The 13,091-nt window shown below is 43.6% G+C and overlaps 1 protein-coding gene across 1 annotated transcript; it reads right to left on the bottom strand.

The window, feature by feature from the left end:
• Positions 1-6,074: 6,074 nt before the first annotated feature.
• On the bottom strand, positions 6,075-13,066 carry UBFD1 (ubiquitin family domain containing 1). Its single transcript, XM_082490485.1, has 7 exons — positions 12,981-13,066; positions 12,498-12,764; positions 12,196-12,404; positions 10,941-11,006; positions 10,625-10,730; positions 8,011-8,093; positions 6,075-6,726 (listed from the first exon to the last, which is right to left on the bottom strand). Exons 1-7 carry the CDS (start codon positions 13,009-13,011, stop codon positions 6,616-6,618), a joined length of 873 nt encoding a protein of 290 aa, XP_082346611.1. The 5' UTR covers positions 13,012-13,066; the 3' UTR covers positions 6,075-6,615.
• Positions 13,067-13,091: the final 25 nt, after the last annotated feature.

The raw sequence follows: 13,091 nt of genomic DNA, 5'->3' as shown, positions 1-13,091 counted from the left end.
GTCCCGGACATACCGGGGCCGCGGCGCGCAGGGCCGGGCCGGGCCGCGCTTATCGCCGCGCCGTGAGTCAGCGGGGCCGGGGCGGATCCAGGATGCGGCTTCCTGCCCCCCCTCCCCCGGCCCGGGCTCGGTCCGGCCCCGAGCGCGCCCCGCCGGCCCCCCCCCCCCGCACCGCCCCGCACCGCCCCCAGCAGAGCGGCGGCGCCCAGCGGCAGCGGGAGGCGGCGGAGCGCATCCCCGGGCAGCCCGGTACCTACCGTCGGGTTCCCGGTCCCTTCGCATGAGCGCGAGGACCCGTAATCTCGTTTTCAGCATATCCGCCCCCCTCCCCCCGCTTCGCGGGCACCATCCCCATCCCAGCGGTTTTAACACCGTTCTGGGGAAAAAATTCCTCTCGCTGGTAGCGCTGGACAAAGCGTGAGGGCATCGAGGGAAGGGATTCTGCCCTGCTGCTCTGCTCTGGTGAGACCCCACCTGCAGTGCTGCGTGCAGCTCTGGACCCCCCAGCATGAAGAAGGACATAGACCTGTTGGAGCGGGGCTAGAGAAGGCCACGGAGATGCTTCGAGGGCTGGAGCACCTCTGCTATGAGGACAGGCTGAGAGAAAAAAGGAAAAGAGGCTTTGGGGAGACTTTAGAGCCCCTTCCAGTACCTAAAGGGGCTACAAGAGAGCTGGGGAGGGACCCTTGATCAGGGAGTGCAGTGATAGGATGAAGGGTAACAGTTTTAAACTAGAAATTTAAGATTAGATATTAAGAAAAAATGCTTCACTCTGAGGGTGGTGAGACACTGGAAGAGGTTGCCCAGAGAAGTTGTGGCTGCCCCATCCCTGGAGGTGTTCAAGGCCAGGTTGGACGGGGCTTGGAGCAGCCTGGGCTGGTGGGAGGTGTCCCTGCCCAGGGCAGGGGGGTGGAACTAGAAGATCTTTAGGGTCCCTTCCAACCTAAACCATTCTATGATTCTGTGAGCCCCCATCACTACCCCACAGCCAGCAGTGCCTGCTAACCCTGACCCCACCAGTACCAGCTCTGGGACCAGCACTGGATCCAGCTCCCACCATCCCCTCTGCAGCACCTGATCACGTGGGGAAGTAGAGGGCTCTGCCCAGAGGCCTTACGCACTAAAGCACTCTGAATAATCTTTAGCTTCATTTCAAGCAAAAGCAGCGCACTGACACTTATAAAAGAGCTCTTCCCAAAGAGGCAAAATGGAGTTGAAGGGGATTTTCAGTTGGATTCAACTTCCATCCCTGTGAATTATTATATTGCCCCTTATGGTGAGGGCATACCTAGATATTAAACTGAACGAGAACTTGCAAATTTGTACTTTAGGTGGGCTATATCACATATTTTGATCTTTACTTCAGCAATAACACTATTGAACTGTGTCAACGCATTATTTTTTTTTTAATGGGTGGGGTAGAGAAAGTTTCCAAGGCCAGCGGCAAACAGAAGCAGCATCTGTTAAGTGTTTAACAGCAGAGTCTGCTGCGAGCCCCAATACAGCAGCCTTCTGAGCACCTGTTACACAGAAGTCGGACTTGACATCTCAACAAGCTTCCTACACATAAAACTTAGAGCTGAGCATGCTCAGCACGACACGGACATCTACAGTTTAAAACAAGACTAAACCTGGTTTTGACAGGGAACACAGCCTTTGTGCATGAAGCAGTACCTGGCAGCAGTACACCCAAATCCCCACCCTGGGAGAAAGCACCGATGTCACCAGATGTGACAATAAGCACAGGTTCCCATGGATTTCCACCTGCGTCCAGCTTTCTACACAGAAACTAACTACAAACCACTTGCTACCGGTTGTTCCTGCAGTAGGAAGTAGCTTAGTACATACAGAATGTTGAAACACTCAAACACGGAAATACTTAATTATCAAACTTTAATTCATAAGACTAATCTTACAGAATAAAACAATAGGATAACCAGTCAAGGTTACACTTAAAAAATCCAGCAGTGCAAATCTAAGACTAAATATTTGTCATCTCCCCCTCCCCTGAAATAGGCAATAGATTATTTAAAAATACCATAATACATGGTACTTACATATTCCATTTAAAATAAATCTGCAGTGGACACAAACATCTAAGACGACTTCTTTTTTTTAAATATAAAACCAAAGAATTCATTAGAATATGGATAAGACAGAGTGAACGTCCATGAGCCACAGAAAGCGAATCCTTGGCTAGAAGGTAAAGTGGCTGTATGTTTCATATAAGACTTGCTACAGCTCTCCTGGTCCCCCCTCCTCCCACCCCCCAGTGATGAGGACATTAATTAACAAAACAAGATGCTAACAATCTAATCCTAGCAGGCGGCGAAAGGCTGGAGTACAAAACTTAAGATTATTTTTTCCCAATGGAGCCGTTTTCAAGTTACGGAGGAAGAAAAAGTAAACAAAAGAAGGAAAGTCTGGAAACAAACCTTGCTCCGCTGAGCTGGCAGAGCGAGCCACCGCAGCAGGGAGCGCGTGCTGCGCCTGTGCCCGCACAGCTGCATCACCAGCGGTCATTAAGGGAACACTGCAGGCGGGAAGGGGAGAGCACGGAACAGACCACCACAATATGGCACCTTGACAGCATCATTGCAAGTGAATTGTTTCTCTTTGGCCCTTAAAAGTATGAAGAAACAATGGATACAAACTGCATCAAGTACAAAATTTAGCAGGTTGTGTGCGTGTTACCAGTTATAAAATATTGCGCGTTAACAGTTTCTTACCTAGTTCTTTGAATTCAGATCACTTTTTCCTCTTTCATCATCGTAACACCCTTATTTTAGTTACACATTTCTCATCAACAGTGTCATTAACGGAAATTAATTATTTACTTTGATCTTAAACTTGATATGAAAAACTTGCGAGTAAGACAAGATTTTTCAGGCAAGATATGGTCTCCGTTCAAACCCCAACAAGGTTTAGTGATAAACTTTTGCATTCCTAATGCAATACTAATCCAGGAACTGTTTATGCTTGGGACGCACAAACAGAGAAGGAAGAAACACTCAACTCAGGACAAGGAGAGAAGAAACCCACAGTGCTGGGGGTGGAGAAGGGAAAGGAATGGCATACAGGTGTGCTGCAAGACTCGCTGCCAGCGAGCCGGGTATGGAGAGCTCGGAGTGCAGCGGGACTCCTCCCCGACAGGACGGCAGCGAGGAGGGAGACGCTGCCCGGGCGCTGGCAGCGCCGCCCGTGGGAAACACCAGCTTTGTTCTGTGGAAGCTCACGTATGCGTTACGGATGCTTTAATCCCCAGCTAGTAAATCCAGCAAAGTACTTAATACAACTTCATATCCCAAAACGTTCATGGCGAATTACACATAACAATAATAGGGAATCTATCTCTGTTGAAAGGAGATCACTGAATCGTAATTTAACTGTAATTTAACTGTAATAAACTTTTGCACAAGAATCACCAGTTATTACCATAAACTTCCTATGGAAGATTACATGTTGGATCCCAAAACAATCTTTATCGGCCAACTGAAAATACCGATTGTATTTGCACTTTACTCACAACGCTTGTGTCTTACTGAGGACTAACTGCCAAATTCCTCCACAGGACCGTTTGTTACGCTGAATCTGCCCTGGAAGGGATCACAGATATCAGAGAGTAAAATCCAAAGTCAAGAGAGAGGCTTACAAAGGGCTCCCCAGTTAGGCAAGCTGCGACACTATTGAACTAGAGATGGTGTTTTCTTAGATGTTAATGATCATTAGTTAATGTCAATAATTGCCTTGGAAAAATCAGTATATACCAGAAGAAAAAGCTCCACATCATTCCAAAAGAAAAAGGATCTTAAACGTGGTGTTGCTAAGTTCAGTTGGAATATTCACTTCAAAGAATTCCCAAGAAATCTACTATATTAAGCCAACAAACACCAATTAAAGCATTTTATGTAAGTATCACTTTCCTGTATTTTAATTCAAACTTTGTACATAGAACAAAAAAATGAAACAAATTCATTTTTCAAATCAAATGCAACTTGAAAAGAAGCACCTAAATAGGATCACATTTTCTTAGTTTATACTATTTTCTTTTCCATGTTTAAAACTGCTTTGTAACCAATGGCTTTGATATTCACTTTCTTTTGAGATGATTGATTGTACCTGGCACAGGATGCAGAGTAATTGTGCCCTTGGGAAAGGAGCAGACTGGAATGCTAAATACTGCCCTGTACTCCATGCCCAAGGTGCCCTTCTTGCCTCGGCAGCGGTAGATCGGGTACCTGCCCTCCCTCGGCACTAGCAGCAGAGCGTACTCACCCGGGTCACCGCATCGGGCACAGAAGCCAGCGGAACTCTGGGGATACCTGTCCTTTCAAGGAGCAAGCAAACGAAAGAATAGAAAAGGAAAAGGGAATATGAATGGATGCACAGACAGGTCCAAGCAAGTCAAGAAGCAAGTGGGAGCTGATAATCACAGAACCAAGAAGATCACAAGTGCAAAGGTGACCTCAAGTGACAGAAAAAGCCGATGTCACCCATTTTCACTACACCGTAGTACTTTCCATCAGGTACTGAATTTTAAGTTGAAGCCTTAACACCAGGATTGGCAACTAGAAAATAAGAAGTGTGATAGCTGCATTTAAGTTGTAATGTTATCTCCAACTAACTCAACGCCAACTCCACTACCTGCACTCGCTCGCTCCCAGTGTCGGAAGGGGGCTGTTCCCAGGAGGTGACCCAGCACTGCTACAGGAAGGGCTCCTGTCTCAGTGCCTTCATGTCAAGACACACTGCTGGTGGCTTGTATACAGAAAGGAAACATCTCAAGCTACAAGAGTAACAAGCACATCACTAGTTTATATGTAGGATATGAAACACCTTTAAAATTCATTTTGCATGAGTGTTCTAACTGAAAATACAAAACAAAAGCTGCTTATGTTGCTATCAAGAGTCTACAGGTAAATACATAATCTTAACACATACCATAAAGTGAACTCTTTTCCCAGTCTCTAAAATAAAATAAAAATAAAATAAATACTCATTTGAGAATTTGCACCTGCTGAGTTTCAACTGGGCTGTTTCAAAGAGAGTGAAAAATGGACATGGAATATATTAAGATCAGCTACTCCTACAACGCTATTTCTCCATGAGTTTCACAAAACGTTGAGCTACTTGCGTTGAGCAATATCAAGCCTACAGCGATAAAAAAAGAACAGCGATCTGTTAGATGCAGGTTTAACACAGAGCAAGACTGATTCAGTCTGACTGCACAATACAATCTGTTAAGGGTGTGCACCTTTGCAGGACTGAAAGGTCCATTCAGAAAACCTGAGATAAATGGCACGTGAATTGCTGAGATGACACGCAGAACGTCACAAACCAAAGGCAAGGAGCATTATTTCAGACAGGATGAGATGCAAGAACTTCCTGTAAACTTGAGCAAGAGAAAAGCTGAAAGGTGATTTAAATTTAAAGAGATCAGTTGTTGGATAGATATCCTAAATTTGATAAGATTCACTGAACTCTAAATTTTCAATCCATGTCACAAAAGACTACCGCAGTTATTTGTGATCCAAAGCGGCATCCGAGCTTCTCTCTTCCCTGCTGCCCCCCACCCCCAAACAAGGCAGGAAGGTCTCTTTGGGTCACTCCCTTTGTGCGATCTGTCACTGCTTCACCCTGCTCATGCCAGACAGCATTATGCAGCGCACTCTACAGTTGTTTTTTTTTTTTTTTTTCCCCCAATCAAACAGATAAGTGTCATCACAACAGCTGCAAAGTGATTCTGGACTGCAACATGCATGATGAAGGAAATGCTCCGAAAAATGTAGCACCCCCAGGCCAGGAGGCAGAACAGGAGCAAAGGAGGTATGGAGGTGGGAGGGGAACAACTAAGGTGGCATGAAAGGGGACAGTAAGCAGCACTGGGTCATTGCGATTACAAAACATCCACAGTGGTATTCGTCTGCTCCAAACATGCTACACAGAGTATCAACCCAGAGCTTCTAGTATTAAGGGAAAAAAACCAACCAAACAAAAAAACCCCCACAACAACAAAGCAGGGCATCTTTGGGTTACAAAAAAAAAAAAAAAAAAAAAGTTTTGCTATCAAAGATTCAAACCTGAAATAAAAGAATAAAAGGGCCAGCAGTATATGGCTTACTAAACATCAATTTTGCATAATGTTTAAAGTTTATTTTTAAAAAACTGTTTCTGAAATTGTCAGTCACAACCAAGTAACTAAATTAAGTCTAACGCTTGTAACTGAAAGATTATGAAAATACTCGTTTTTGTTCAAACCATGTAAAAAATCCTCAATAATACATTGTAATATTTTCTTTTTAAAACTAAATTGGAAGATCAACTCTCAGCAGATTTAAGTGTATTACACACAATATTTTGTGAATTAAGATTTATTGATTTCCATTGTATTTGCTTTAAATATGGTTGAAGCTGACTGCAGAAAAGGGATGGTGAAATTTTTAAGTTAAAAGTAAACTAATGGTGAAAGAACATCACCTCTGGCTTCCATCAATGCCTCGTTTATCATATTTTATTAATAAGTTCCAGGACTATCACATCCAGGGATGTTGGAGGCCTCTCCCAGCAGTGTCCTTAGCTTTGTGTCATTTTCCTGTGCCAGAGGTGAGCGTGCTTTCAAAAATACTGCCACTTTCCCAGCACCGTGTCTTTGATTGCATCAACATATTGAGTTGGTACCCAATAGACCCAGTAGTAAGATGCTTCTGTTGGGCCCAGCTGAAACGCCTGCAAAGTTAAAAATGACAACATTTACAAACGGGAAACAGAACAGCTTATACCAGTGGACAGACACAGCTTATACACTACAAAATCAGACAAGTCTGTTTTACCTGCTGCCTCCTTCAAACACTTGGTGCACACTACATATATTTGGTAAGCAATTAAAAAAACTCCATTCTTCAGAGAAACAAGAACTGCAAAGTATCAATTCAAATGATGAACTCTTTCCTTTTAAGATATCATAGCAGCAACGAAAACTCTTAGCCAGTTTCAAGAACACAAGGAAATTATTCTGGAAGACAGAATCTGAAACATAACTCAAGTCTCTAAAGAAATGAGCAACATGCACAGAGCTGAGAAGCCAAACAGGAACTAAATAAGACAATGACCGTGTTTTCATAATCAGAAATTTTCACAGAATTTTATATTTAGACATAACGCCCTGTTCTCAACTTATGTCAGCACAAATAGGAGAGGAGCACCATGGCATGCCAATAACCTCTATCCTTGTTTTAGGATAAGAGTTTATTGTATCATAGTCTGAAGAAGACACTTTCTTACATGAGCGATCAAAAATCAAGTACTTGGACAAGGACTAGATCAGCACCCTCCTGCAGACAATGATTTTAAGGCATAAAATTTCCCCTTTCTTCCCTTAGAGAAGGGAACAGACTTCTATGAGGAACTTACTTCAACATTAAAAGTTAGTTACTGTACTTTGGAAAGCAAGATGTCAAAAACCAAACATGGATTAAAAGAAACAGCCAAAAATTCAGTAGAATTAGCACTTCTCTCTTCTTAAATGTGTTACTTTTCTAGACCCAATACTCGTTTTTCAGAAAATCACATATGGAAAAAAAATAATTACAGTATCTAATCACTACTTGTTTCTTAACCGTCACCAAGGACTCTTGTTTATATTAATGTAACAGACACCAGAAACTAAACTAGATATAGGAAAATACTGCAAACATTAAGAAATCACGAGCTATATTGTGGGTATTTTTGCCGTTTTAACACTGTCACAAGACAGCAGAACATATGAAATAATGCTTAAGCACTAATTTTCATGTGAAACCAGTCCAGATTTCCATAACAGCAGATACTCAATATGCTACTCAAAATATTTACCCTGTGAAAGCAGACCGTGTTCACATTCCCATCTCCCACAGCCCATGAGGCTGGCTGGCATTACTATCGGCCTCCAACTAGCTCTGTTCTAAAGCCTTACTTCGGTGTATTGGCATGAAGTAATTAGACTGATATTATTAAAGTAGAGAGGTTACTTACCATCATGTGATAATCCTCGTGTCCTTCAATAGGTTCACTCACCACATTTTTAATGGACCCCATGGGTAACTTTTCTGTTCTCTCTACATTAAAATTGATCAAAATATTATTTCTGATATATGAAGGAAGTAGTATTTCATACTAATTTCAAATACCACCTCCATTACTTCCAAAAGCTCTTCATGTCAGCAATCTCCTCTTTGGATGAACTTTGGATACCTGCTGCTGAGAAGCCTGTCTTCCACATTACCACATACCCCACAGCTGGCGCACTAATACTTTAAAGGAATCCCAAACTGGATCACACAGTTCCTCACATTTTATGTCTCTGCATCACATTAAGTACTTCTGTGTACCAAATTTGGGCCTACATTGAGCAATGGGAAAACCATGGCTTTATTTAATGTTTCTTCATAAGTGACTCCACTTGGACCAGCAGGATTACTCCCCATAGCAAAAGCTGGTCCAGGAGTAAGAATATTCAGGACTGGCTACCAAGGGTTATACTAAGCTCTAGAGAAATGACAAGGCTGAAAGCTGAGTGAAGATAGGCTAACTAACTCTTTGGAAGCCTGGTCCTGGCTTTATCCTGTGGCAGCGTTCAACTGTTACTATAAAAGCACAGGGAAGAAAATACTAATGAGTAAACAGGGAAAGAAACAAAAAGACAAATTAAAAAACCCCCACATTACTACAAGTACATGACAGAGTAACGTCAGTGAGAGGTAACTGACAAGAATGACAAAGCATATGGTTCATGTAGACTTTTTCTGTCTCTGTTCTGTCCTCATTTTTTCTGAGGATTTAACTCCAAGATCTTTCCTTTCAGTTCCAGCTTTCAGTATCAGCCTAAAATTATCTTCTTGGATATAAGAAAGAGAAAACCATAAACATTCTGCAAATGAGAAACTGACCTATGAATTCCTTAGATATATTTAACTAATGTGTATGATTCAGAAAAAAAGGACCGACCTAAAAAAGGCAGAAAGGCACACAGGGAGATAAACTTAGTGATGTAAAGACAAATAGTCTCTACCTCAGTGCAGTAACTAAGCCGACTCCAAACTCCCCCAGTCAGACTCACAACATTCATTGATTAAAATCCTACTCTGCACTTGTTTAGCATCCTGCAAATCAATTAGTCTTCACAGAGTCTCAGCAATAGACAAATCCATGTTATCAGTGCCTCTATGAAAATGACACAGAGCAACTGAGAAACACCTGCCTACATAAACATACAAAGTGATCTGCGAAGCACAGGAAGCTGTGTGGGGGAAGAGTCAGTTCGACCTTTCCAGGACTAGCAAGTGAAACACTGCATTAACACCCAGTTGGTTTTATTCTAGTCCTTACGTGCTGGCATCTGCCATGAATTTCTCTGAGCAGGAGGGAGTTTTTCCCAACAGCAGTCAGCAATTACCACCATTCCCTAGAGGAAGCACGCTGCTGCTAATGTTGGGAAGTAGGGAAACAGGTTACGTGAGAGACAGATGACTACAAGAAGAATCAAATTTCACAGCTTAAGAAACATTAACCTAGAACATTTCAGAATACTAAACTTTTAACTCATCTAGAAGGTGAAGGGAGAGGATTAATTGCCTAAATATTAATAATGCATTTTGAACACATTATCAATAACAAAAAGATCTGGCTGCCCAACCTACAGAGGAAAAAGAACAATGTTTCACGCCATTACTTAGCCCAGGAGAAAAATAATAATAATAATAAAAAAAAAAAAAAATCACTGCAACTAGCACCAACAGAGGTTTTAAAGCCAGAAAAATCTTCACAAATGAGTCTGTCCTACAAAGGAAAGGTCAAAAACTTCCAAGATTTCTGCTTACTTTGGAAATAATGTAGCAGCTGGAGATGCCATCCAAAGCTAATATTACCATCCAATTAGGTTACTTTACTGGGACAGTGAGCAAGGACCGATATTCCTCTTGCTCATCACTATAATATTGCCCCATCCTGGTCAAACTAAAGGAGCAGAGCTTCCTTTGGAGGCAGGGGGTTATCTGAGACGTCCTCAGCAATGCACGTTTTCACCACGGCACTTTCAGCTCCTCCTGGCACCACTCAAGACGGTAAACTGATTCCTCTGCACAGCAACACATGCCACAGTTTCTGCAGTTGTACATCACTGAAACAAGACACCCAACTAATTTTGGTTGAAAGGACAGATAATGACGGAGATGCCAGCACTCCTAGTTTTAATCCCCATTCTAAGATTCCCTTTTGAGTCTCAGCCAAGTCATTGAGCCGCTATGTGATGCTGGCACCAGACCAATGTTTATGAAGTGCTTTTGAGATATGCTAGAAATGCCAAACATTATAATTTACATTTGGAGCTAAGAATAGCAGATTGGAACATTAGTCTACTGGCACAACTGAACTCAAGTTTTTCAAGAACAGAAGTAAAATATCAAGCAATATTCAATGATCTGGGAGAATGGCATTTGAGAAGAGGAAGCAAAATTTAGTTTTGAAGTATTACAATACCAACATCATTCCCTAAACACAATTTAGTCACACCAGAAGCTATTTCTAGGTCACACAATTCACTTACAGCCCAATTATCAGTTATTCATCTCACAGTTTTGGAGTTGCTCACCTTTTGTACCAATCCATAGTTGGTCTTGCTCAAGTTTAAAGGTCAATCTTACTTTCCCCCCTGACTTGTTGTACATGCCAGATAATGGCACTGTTGGCAGGCGCTCCTACAAAGAGGCAACATAGTTAAGTCCCAGTCAAGGTCTTTAAGAGGAAAATCTATACCCTCTTAACTTTTTAAGCATAAGGATGATCCACCTTGCCAGTTTTTTACTAAGACAGCAAGGAACAATTGAACTACCAAAGAAAGGTCTCAAACCACAAAAGACGTCTCCTTCTTCCAATTATGACAATGTCTCAAGTACTTGTTTACTTACCTGAACACCTTTAACAGAAGGCATCACATCATCAGGTTTTCCTTTATCCAATACTTTCCTGTGTTGCTACAAGATAAAAACAGAAATTAGAATTTACACAAACACAACAGAACTTTTCAATCTACTTCCAGCTGCACCCTTGACCATATCCCAACAGCATTAAGACACAGTTAAGGACTATTCACAGTCATTTGTCACACAGGAAACAGTTAATTTTCAAAGTTAACCGAGCACTTTCTATGACAGTCTAAAGAAATTATATAACTGAATAAAAGCCCGAGATAATGCAAAAGGTAACATCCCTTCTAGAATATACATATACGTACATATATCTCTATAAAATATTAAAGAGCCCCAAGGCCCACTTTAATATCGTACATGCTGAATCACATAGTTGGCATTTGGCAAGACAGTTTTAACGGTCAAGTGTTATATCCAGTGGATGGCAGAAAACCCTCCACATTTGACAGTGCAACATACCGCAACACAGCAACAAACCAGAAGAGATTAGAGCAGTAGTAACTAAGAAAACCATGCTCACAGCTTGTAACTTGCCAAGTACCTTTAAACAATGATGGAACTTACAGTGAACGTGAACTATGATAAATTATAGAAAAACAAAAGCATGTTTCATAAAGATTGCAGTTCAATGATGCACTACTTAATTTTTAATCAAATTTATTTTGAGGAAGGTATGGGGTTGGTAATACCTTGAGCTGAAAATCCTTTATCAGCCCCACAACACTGCAGTGCTGCCACCAAGGTAAGCCTCACTGCACTGTGCTTCACTTCCTATTCAGAGGCAGCACTTCAATATGCGAGAGGAGTATTCAACATCCATGTTCCCTACAGTGCTGGGACAGCTGAAGAAACTGCTCTCTTGGTGTTCATTTTACAGGCAGTTTTTGGAAATCAAATTCTTTTATGCCAACAAGAATTAGTTAGTTTTTAGGTATAAGTAATTTAGACTGCATTTGAGTTAACAACCATGAAATAATCCTATTATTTACCGCTCCTTGTCTGAAATGCTAGGCTGTGCCTGGCACCAACACAAGCAGTCTCTGCTAGGTTAAATGTTTTTCTGCTGCTAGAACTCCTCTGGACAGAGCCCTTCTTCTACCACTTAGCTGTGAGAAAAGAAACCCCAGCCTGCTTTGAGGAGGAACAGGACCCAAAGGTGACCGCAGAGTATTACAAGAGAACCGCGTAAATCCAACAGCTCCCCCACACCAGGAATTATTGAGACATCAATAACCTTTTGTCTGCAAAGCGGCTCCTTTTTGTTTTCTTCAGCTTTGACCTCCTGTTGAGCAGCTTCTTTGGGTGTATTTACTGCTAAAACATCGTTGATAGTAGAGCCAACAACCATTATTTTTGCTCCGTTTGTTACTTTGATTTCCCGCAACGTTTTCTCCTCTGGTAGAAGTCCCTTGAACATAACTTTCTGCATAGCAGGTGGAAGGCCTAAGAAGCAAGAATAACGATTATGAGACTGCCTGACAGCAGCGAGAGGCGGCACGGGCTGAGGCAGGAGATGCGGCGGTGGCCCCGACAGACCTGTGAGCGAGTGGATCTTCTGCTTCAGCTCTGCCCCTGTGCTGTCCAGGCAAAACTTCACGTCGTACTTGTTCTTGTTCCAGATAACCTTCAGCTCCACCAGCTCCTTCGCGCTCTCCGCATCGCCGCCGTTGCTGACAGTCGCCTGCGGAAGATCCCGGCGCTCCTCGCCCTCCGGAGACCTCCCAGCCGCCGGCGAGCCGCTCTCTCCGCCGCAGCCCAACGGCAGCTCCTGCGCCTCCGCCTCCATGCCCGGCTCTTCAGCACCTGGAGACGAGCGGACAGGAAGAGCCCGGCCAGCGGGAAGCTGCCCCGGCCCGGCCCGCCCGCTCTCCAGCCCCGGAGCACCGCCCAGCTCCGCACCGCCCACACGCCGCCCGGGGCCGGCTCCCCGCGCCGGCGCCTCCCCGCCCCGCCTCGCCCCACTCTACCGCCCGCCGCCTCGCCGCGCCTCGCCCCGCCGCCAGAACCGCGAGCTCCTACCATCGGCGGCGGCGGAGGCGGCGGCGGCCATGATGATTGTGTACAATCTGCCGCGGGGCACGCCGGGAAATGCCCGCCGCCGCCTGCTGGGCCGCGCCGGCTCCCGTAGGC

The sequence above is a fragment of the Vanellus vanellus genome, assembly GCF_965231255.1.
Source record: "Vanellus vanellus genome assembly, chromosome: 14".
NCBI classification, from domain to species: Eukaryota; Metazoa; Chordata; class Aves; order Charadriiformes; family Charadriidae; genus Vanellus; species Vanellus vanellus.
Note: the sequence above shows the minus strand (reverse complement) of the source record. Positions and strands in the feature narration are given on the sequence as shown.